Source organism: Triticum aestivum, chromosome 7A, assembly GCF_018294505.1.
Source record: "Triticum aestivum cultivar Chinese Spring chromosome 7A, IWGSC CS RefSeq v2.1, whole genome shotgun sequence".
NCBI lineage: Eukaryota > Viridiplantae > Streptophyta > Magnoliopsida > Poales > Poaceae > Triticum > Triticum aestivum.
This window is the reverse complement of record NC_057812.1, coordinates 615800215-615809424: the sequence shown is the minus strand read 5'-3', so window position 1 is coordinate 615809424 and position 9210 is coordinate 615800215. Positions and strand designations below refer to the sequence as shown.

Here is a 9210-nt window from a genome sequence, read left to right as displayed (position 1 = left end):
GCTTTGTGCCCTCACACCTTGATATCTGACTGTATAAATAAATTACCGAGGAAAAAGTGAATCAACATCACTTCTGGAACGGATGGTCCAATTATTCCGAACATGCCACACATTCATCAGCCACACGAAGTTTTAAAAGATTGCATGCAAAAGAGTAAATAATTATGTGCGCATAAGGAGGAAAATAAAATTGCTATATACACATAGAGCAAATTTACAAGTGATGACAACAACACGCTAAATTTATTTTCAGAGATAAAAATTGTTATTTAGCTCAAATTGTCGACCCCATTGACAACATGTGTTCATGGTTGTCTCCATATCGACAAAAGCTTAAAAAACTAGATCTCACTTGGTTATATTTCAACAAAAAAAAGTTTGGACTCTTTTGTTACCATGTAATAACACCCTAGTCACCATCCAATTCTTCGACAAGTTACCATGTGGTACCTTTGGTACCAATACATCCGCTACTTTAATTATATAGGTGCTAACTTATGCTTTAACACATTTTTAGAATCTTTCATTAGCACGTAATGACACACTAGTCACCAGCCTTTTGTAACAAGTTGTCACATGCTAATGTGGTACCAACACAATGCCAACTACATAAACCATTGGATGATGAAATGGTGGATTTTTGTCGTTGAAACATACACATATATGGGATATTGTATCTAAGCTCTCGTCGAGACAAGAGCCAACAGTGAATACTAGTCGTAAATTGGGTTTGCAGTTGATAACTAACACATTTTTGAGTTTCAAGATTCAATGGAATCTCGATGATACCAGGTTGTCTTCTCTTATCTGCATGCACGCAAATTGCAAGGGGGTTCACGGTGCTATGGAGCTGATGTTTCATTTTGTAAAAATGTTTCACGTTTTCTTGTTGTCTTTTAGGAACATCATCTATATTCATATACAAAATAAAGGTTAAGTTTTTTTTTTGTGTGTGGGGAAAATAAAGGTTACACCTTTATCAACGTGCCAATGTTAAAAATACCTTGTATTATGCAATGAAAGGGGGTGGGTTAACAAGAGTAAAAAATATAAAATATATTTGCATAAGACTGACACTTTTAAACGCATTAAAGATGATTCTCTTGCATTTGTGTCGTCTACCATGTTAGTACAGTATGAACAGGAAATGAAGGGCGCATGTAAAAATGTACCTCAAAGTGGAAGCTGTAAAATGTTCTATTGACCTCGGTGGAGAAAGTCGATGAACTGATGAGGTGAAGGCCTTCGTTCTCAAATACGTTTATGCACTTGGACAGAGGAAGACTTGCAGCCATGTTACTAAGCAGGCTAACCTGGACCATGATTTCGTTGCCATCGAGAGGAGTGGCAGAAACAATACGGCCTGTGTTGTCCTTGACGCGCTGCAGTCTTTCTCTGCATTTGGCTCTAGTGAGCTCCTGTTTCTTCTTCTCCAGATCCTCGACCTGCTTCTGCAGCTCGGGTATGTAGTCGAGGACCTGACACACCGTCGTCGGAATGCTCAGCTTCTTCTGCATGCCGCACGAGATAGGGAGATACACATCGGTCATAATGTGTAAATATTTCATCTTAATCGTTAGGGCTATTACTACCTCCTAATTAACTCGCATCAAAGAGTAAAGGAGTGATTTACAGTGTGATCTGCGTTGGGGATGAGAGAACGGAGAGTCGAGTAGAGCTGATTGAGCTGCGTCCGCCGGTCGCGCTCGTACGCGTTGTGGCTGAGCTTCTTATGCGATCCTGAACCGGAACCAACCAATCCTGAGCCACCCGAGGAGGCCGCTTTCGCCGGTGCCGTTGCCGGTCCGGAGAACTCGTGGATGTCGAAGTCAAGGTCCAGGTCCGGTAACTGCAAAGACAGCAGCTCGTCGGTGAAACCGTTGTCTGCCTCTAACGGCCAGATCATGCTGCTCGGGACAGCGTCGTCGAATTGTTGATGCTCCATTACTTGCTGCAGATCCATTGAACTTTTTGTGGAGAGGATAGAGAGGGAACCTAATCACGCCTAGTACTATTAGCTAGCAAGCTCCCTACGGGTTATATATGGCATTGAGGCATTATTTTGTGTGAATCTTCCCGAACAGGTTAGAGAGGTCCCTAATTGTTCTCTATTGAGATTGTAAACATTAACTATCAGATCATGATATGTTTGATGGAGTTAGCTTGGGACAATTAGGTGGTCACATCCTAGTTATTATCTATATGCAAATGATTGATGTCATCACATGCGTCAGTGTCACATACGGCCGCACATAATTCATTTAGCTAAATATGTCTAAGTCCACATGTAATAAAGAAACATAAATCTTACTCTCTCCTTCCAAGTTTGTAATAAGGCAGCCTCTAGGATTAAGCCTAACTTAATTTTGACTACAATTTAACTAACAAAATATGTGTATATATGCATGCAAAATTACGCTATTCAATTTCGCGTTGAACATTGCAAAACGAAAGGCCTGTCATAACTGAAGTGTGATAGGGCCATACGGACATAGAATTGATGTACACGAGAGATTTGGGTCCAGGGACACCTTCGCAAACTTAGAGCGTCTACATCCAGACTTAGCAAATATGAGCCCCTAAACGTCCACGGACGTGCCCGGTCAATGATCGGGAGTGTCCGTTTTAAGCCCTTATTTGTCCATTCGCCCAGCCACACTTCTCAATTTCTTTCTCATATGATCGGGCACTTGCACGTAATTGGTGCAGAGGAAGATAAAGAAAGAAAAGAATGAATAAAGAAAGAGAAAAGATGGTTCGGGGTAGGGCTGCGTCCTACATGGCGGACTGGCCGGGCTTGTCTGGGCGCGTCCGCGAGCCCTCATATCCTCCCAACATTTGCCCTCAATATGAGGATTCACGGACAGCCCGGACATATAGGAATGATGTGGGATCCAGTTGGGTCACTTTTTTCCTTCCCTCTCATATCCGGTCACTGACCGGGCCGCGGGCGTATGAGAGAGGGTTTAAAGCATCCGGCTACAGATGCTTTTATACACCTTTTAGCTTAGAGATGTAGAGACTTTATGGCCAAGTGAATAGAGCAACAGGGATGCAACTGGACAGGGTCGGCATGTCCGCGTCTGTCCACAGAATCATAATTAGAACAAGCATGATTATAAAACAACAAAGATTAGTGCATTTTTGGCGGTGTGAACGGAAACAGACGGCACGGATGCGTCTGCCTGCATCTTTAGGTCGAGATGGAGGCCTCACAAGATTCCCAAACGAGTTACCAGTGGCAAATTAGGGTAATGGTCGCCACTAAAGATAAAACACCAAGAAAATGATTTCAGGCCGTACATATATACTTTTAAGTACAGGTTGCTCGTGAAATTCGACACTGCTTGCCTAATTGTGCATATACTATAAGAAATTAAGAGGTGTACTTAATCTGCACCATCGGATCTCTCCTGTGATTAGCTGCTGCTGCAACTTGTTTGGCCCATTAAGATTTGTCTATGCTATATGCTAGTATAGTAGTTGCGGCATTACTATATTACCGCGTATCAAAGGCATTACGGCACGATCTCCAGGAAGGATTCCGGCTGCGCATATCTTAATCACACTGCGTACTGGCGCTGCGTCCCGTACTGCCGCGGTGTCGGGTGTCGACATGGTGACGCCACGCGCGCGCCTTGAACGTGGCGGGACGTGTCTGGCGCGTGCCCCGGATGGTTGGGATGACCGCGATTGGTCCCTCCCGGACGGGAGTGCTGCTGCTCGGACGGCTGCATCACTGACAGCTCCCGTACTATCATTTATAAAAAATTAAGGTAAAAAATTTCTTCGATAGTTCCCTTAAATTATCTATAATTTTAGAAGATTCCGTAAACTAGGCCTTTTCTTTCCACGCATTTACAAGAAGATAGTTTTCCCATCAAATTATGGCCACTTTACGGAACAGTTGTAGAAACTTTTTTTGCCCCAACTTTCCATAAACGCCGGCGCTGCCTGCCGCCTCGCTGCCGCGTCGCCCACCATCACGCCATTTCGCTCCCGCGCCACCGCCCGCCGCCACACTGCCTCGCACCGGCAGCCACCGCACTGCCTTGCGCTGCCCCTTGCCGGCAATTATCTATTTTTTGTTTGGTTAAAAATAAGAGTGAATTCCGGTTTTTACCCCCTATTTTGACTTTTTTGACACTAATTACCCCATTTAGCGGGATTTCATCCGTTTTACTCCATTTAGCACAAGTGTTGCCACAATTTACCCTCTTTTAAATTTTGCGTGCGTTCTGACCTACGGGTCACGATTTGTCAGGTCTAGCTGGCATGCCACGTCAACGGGTTTTTTCTGTCTATTTTTCTCCCTACTAAACTCATTTCCGGTTTGAAGTATTCTGATGGGACGATTGTACTTGATCAGCATGTCATATTACCATTGAATAAATTATAGGAGAAATTGTTACCAATATAATCTAAAATCATGTATGCTTTTCTTCAGTTATCATATATGGCCTTAAGTATGGATGGTTCTGTAGATTAGATTAAAGTGGTGTAAATATACTACTTTACTAACTCTGATGCACCTACATATCTAAATATCTAGGTAGCAAATATGTTGACTGAAGAGTATGTGTTGTTACTTGCTAGCTGTAAAGGAAGTTTGGATCTTTGTATCTTATGATGCATGCTGAAACGTGTTCGTTCACCGTATTAGAGTATATTATGATTGCAGCCACTAATTCATTTTTCTTTTTCTTGCACAAAGCGGATGGCAACGGAGATGTAGAGTGTTAGGCATATTTTACATGTCCGTGGATACAAGAATCCAGAGCCAGAGATGATTGAGAGGTATTTCATTATTTATTTTGATATAAAGGAGAAGATGAAGGAATTGGGTTCCAACCCTTGGGACAGCCCTAATTATCAGAAGAAGGGGGCCAACGGGAACTCCATGATTGAGTTAACAGATGATGCAGGCATGGTGAACATGCTAGAGGAACTTGATGCTTATAAGAAAATCAGTTTGAATGTTAATTGGGGGAGAGCAACACAAACGAGAAGCCATGGGAGGCGAGCGTGGCGCGCGGCCGACTTGAACGTTGGACGTGCCGCGAGCGACCTCCATCGGCTGAGCCGGTCAGAAGAAGCGGCGCTGCCCAGTTCAGCAGTGAGAAAAATAGCCAGGAAAAACCAATGACGTGGCATGCCAGCTGGACCCGACAATTGTGACCCACCAGTCAAAATGCTCAAAAAATTTAAACGGGGTAAACTGTGGCAACATTTTTGCTAAATGGGGTAAAATGGATGAAATCTTGCTAAATGGGGTAATTAGTGTCAAAAATGTCAAAACAAGGGGTAAAAACCGAAATTCACTCTAAAAATAAATATTTATCATAGCATAATGAACCTGACTAATCAAGACACAGAGTCAAAAGAAAAAAATCATTGTTGATTCGGGATTTGCAGCCTCTAAGCCAAAAGCAAAAATTCAAAGAAACCCTTGGGTGTGTCCGCCCGCCGGGACAGTAAATCTTAATGTTGATGCGGGCTTTGACCTGGACTCTCTACAAGGCACAGCGGTTGTTGTACTTTGGGATAGTTCTGGAAACCTTTTAGCGGCAGGAAATAATGTAGCAGGTGAATGCATGGATGCCTTAATGGCCGAAGCCCTTGCACTCCGGTTTGGACTTAATGTAGCAGGTGAAGATTGGTGATTAGCTCAGATAATAGTGATGTGATACAAGCAATGCAAGATGGTGGTTTAATTGCTAGCCCGGCTGCAGCATTGATTGATGATTGCTACCACATGACATGCGTTCTAGGTCAAGTCCGATTCGAGCATTGCCACCGTGAATCAAATTCGGTTGCTCATGAGTTAGCAAGATTGGCTAGATCCTCTCCCCCTAGCACATGGTTTGATGAGGCCCCTAGTGCATTGGTACCTCTTATTGTAAAAGATCCTTTGTTATTTACCACTGAATAAATAAAGAGGTTGGAGAGTTCAAAAAATAAAATAAAGACACCAAGTGAAATAAAAGTGCATCCAACCATTTTAACCCCACTCCATCTCTTTGCAGAACTCGCTACCAAAAAGCCCCCCTGCTTTATATTATAAAGCAACCATCACCAGTACATCCGAGAGACCGATACAAATACACATCACCCCCCACACACACACACACTCACACACACACAAGACGAGATACAAAAGTGTTGGCACCGACACACTACTCCAGTCCAAAGACTAGCTAGCATGCTACAGATAAGCATGAAAGAACTGCTATGAGTCGACAGAGACCACCGTGAGAGATCACCAAGGAGTGGTGAGACGGCCGACAACGAAGCGAGAACTCCAACATGATGCCTCCAAGAAGGCAACGACCACGTAGCTACCACCGTCCGATCCTGCATATTAGGTTTTCACCTGAAGTAACCCCGAATAGAGAGGGAGCACCACGACGAAGCCTGCAAGGAGGAAACGACGTCCGTGGACGCCGTCACCGTCGGCCAATACAAAGACCAGGCAAGTGATGTACCCCGGTGCTCCAACCCCTCCGACGCACCCTTGCTCTGCTAACCGCCCGAGCTACGCAATCTGCCCAAGACCAACGCGCCTCCCACTTCTAGGGATGCCGCCCTGCATCTAGACCGTCGCAGAACCATAAAAGGAGATGGCTTTGGACAGAGCCAACTCCAACCACTACCGGAACCACCAACGATCGTCCCGCCTCATGCATCGCCAGGACAGCAGCCAAGAAACAATAGGCTGGGGAAAGGGGAAGGGGAGGAGCAGCCCTCGGCCACGATTGGCACCCACTGTGCCGGCCACGGGCAGCTCGACCATGCCGAAGACCCCATCCCTCCTACAGCCCTACCCCTCCCCCCTCCCCCGAAGCACCCTGCTTCGCCCCAGCCCTGCTATTGGCGTGGCCCATCTCGAGGCCACCGACAGCTGCCCGTCTGATACATCCATTTTGCATCATGTTTACCTACTGTTATTTATAATGTTTTATGCATAATAATGCTTTTCGGAGTAATTATAATGCCTTTTCTCTCATAATATGCATCGTTCACACAAAGAGGGAGAATTCCAGCAGCTGGAAATCTGGACCTAAAAAGGCTACATTAGGCTACCTATTCTGCACAACTCCAAATGAGCTGAAACTTCACAAGGAATTTTTATGGAATAAATAAGAAATGCTGGAGCAAATAACTACCGGAGGGGGGCCACCTGGTGAGCAAAGACACCAGGGCGCGCCTTGGTGGGCTGTGCTCAGCCCAACCCACCTTCGGTGCCCATCCTTTGGTATACAAGTCATTTTGACCTAGAAAAATTAAGAGGGAGAGGACTTTCGGGACGAAGCACTGCCATCTTGAGGCGGAACTTGGGCAAGAGCACTTTTGCCCTCCGGCGGAGCGATTCCGCCGGGGGAACTTCCCTCCTGGAGGGGAAATCATCGTCATCATCATCACCAAGAACTCTCCCATCTTGGGGAGGGCAATCTCCATCAACATCTTCAACAACACCATCTCATCTCAAACCCTAGTTCATCTCTTGTGTTCAATCATGTTACCGGAACTATAAATTGGCGCTTGTGGGTGACTAGTAGTGTTGATTACATCTTGTAATTGATTACTATATGGTTTATCTGGTGGAAGATTATATGTTTATGTCCAATATGCTATTTAATACCCCTATGATCTTGAAAATTATTATCATTTATGAGTAGTTACTTTTGTTTTTGAGGTCACGGGAGAAATCGTGTTGCAAGTAATCATGTGAACTTGATATGTGTTCGATATTTTGATAGTATGTATGTTGTGATTCCCTTAATGGTGTCATGTGAACGTCGTACTTCACCATATTTGGGCCTAAGGGAATGCATTGTGGAGTAGTTATTAGATGATGGGTTGCGAGAGTGACATAAGCTTAAACCCTAGTTTATGCGCTATTCCGTAAGTGCCCGATTGGATCCAAAAGTTTAATGTTATGGTTAGAATTTATTCTTAATACTTTTCTCGTAGTTGTGGATGCTTGCGAGGGGGTTAATAATAAGTAGGAGGTTTGTTCAAGTAAGAACAACACCTAAGCACCGGTCCACCCACATATTAAATTATCAAAGTAGTGAACACAAATCAAACCAACATGGTGAAAGTGACTAGATGAAATTCCCGTGTACCCTCAAGAACGCTTTTCTTATCATAAGAGACCGTTTTGGCCTGTCCGTTGTCTCAAGAGGATTGGTCTACCTTGCTGCACCTTTGTCACTATTACCATTACTTGCTCGTTACAAATTATCTTGCTATCAAACTACTCTGTTACTTACAATTTCAGCGCTTGGAAACATTACCTTGCTGAAAACCACTTGTCATTTCCTTCCGCTCCTCGTTGGGTTCGACACTCTTACTTATGGAAAGGACTATGATTGATCCCATATACTTGTGGGTCATCAAAGCTATTTTGTGGCACCGTTGCCGGGGAGTGAAGCGCTCTTGGTAAGTGGAAATTGGTAAGGAAAAATTATTACTATGTGCTGAAATTTATTGTCACTTGTTACTATGTAGAACAATACTTTGAGGGGTTTGTTTGGGATATCTTCACCTCAACCGGAACCACAATTAGTTACCCCTCAACCTACCGCATCTACTGAAAATATTGAATATGAAATTCCTTCGGGTATGATAGAACGACTGCTAGCTAATCCTTATGCAGGAGATGGAACCAAACATCCTGATATGCACTTGATATATGTGGATGAAATTGGTGGATTATTTAAGCTTGCATGTTTACCCGGAGATGAAACTAATAAGAAGGTTTTCCCTTTATCTTTGAAGGGAAAAGCATTGGCATGGTATAGGCTATGTGATGATATTGGATCTTGGAATTGGAATCGATTGAAATTGGAGTTCATAAAAAAATTATCCTATGCATGTAGTTCATCGTGATCGGAATTATATATATATAATTTTTGGCCTCGTGAAGGATAAAGTATCGTTCTAGCTTGGGGGAGGCTTAAGTAAATGTTATATTGATGCCCCAACCATGAGCTCTCAAGAGAAATTATTATTCAAAACTTTTATGCTCGACTTTCTCATAATGATCAATCCATGCTTGATACTTCTTGTACTAGTTCCTTTATGCAGAAAACTATTGAATTCCGATGGGATCTTTTGGAAAAAAATTAAACACAACTCCGAAGATTGGGAACTCGACAAAGGTAAAGAGTTAGGTATTAAGCTTAAATTTGATTGTGTCAAATC

At 43.6% G+C, this 9210-nt stretch overlaps 1 protein-coding gene across 1 annotated transcript; it reads right to left on the bottom strand.

Annotated features, from left to right (window-relative positions):
• Nucleotides 1–876: 876 nt before the first annotated feature.
• On the bottom strand, nucleotides 877–1945 carry LOC123148469 (protein IRON-RELATED TRANSCRIPTION FACTOR 2-like). Its single transcript, XM_044567903.1, has 3 exons — nucleotides 1634–1945; nucleotides 1173–1511; nucleotides 877–909 (listed from the first exon to the last, which is right to left on the bottom strand). The coding sequence occupies exons 1-3, from the start codon at nucleotides 1943–1945 to the stop codon at nucleotides 877–879; spliced, it is 684 nt and encodes a 227-aa protein (XP_044423838.1).
• Between the last annotated feature and the right edge of the window lie 7265 nt (nucleotides 1946–9210).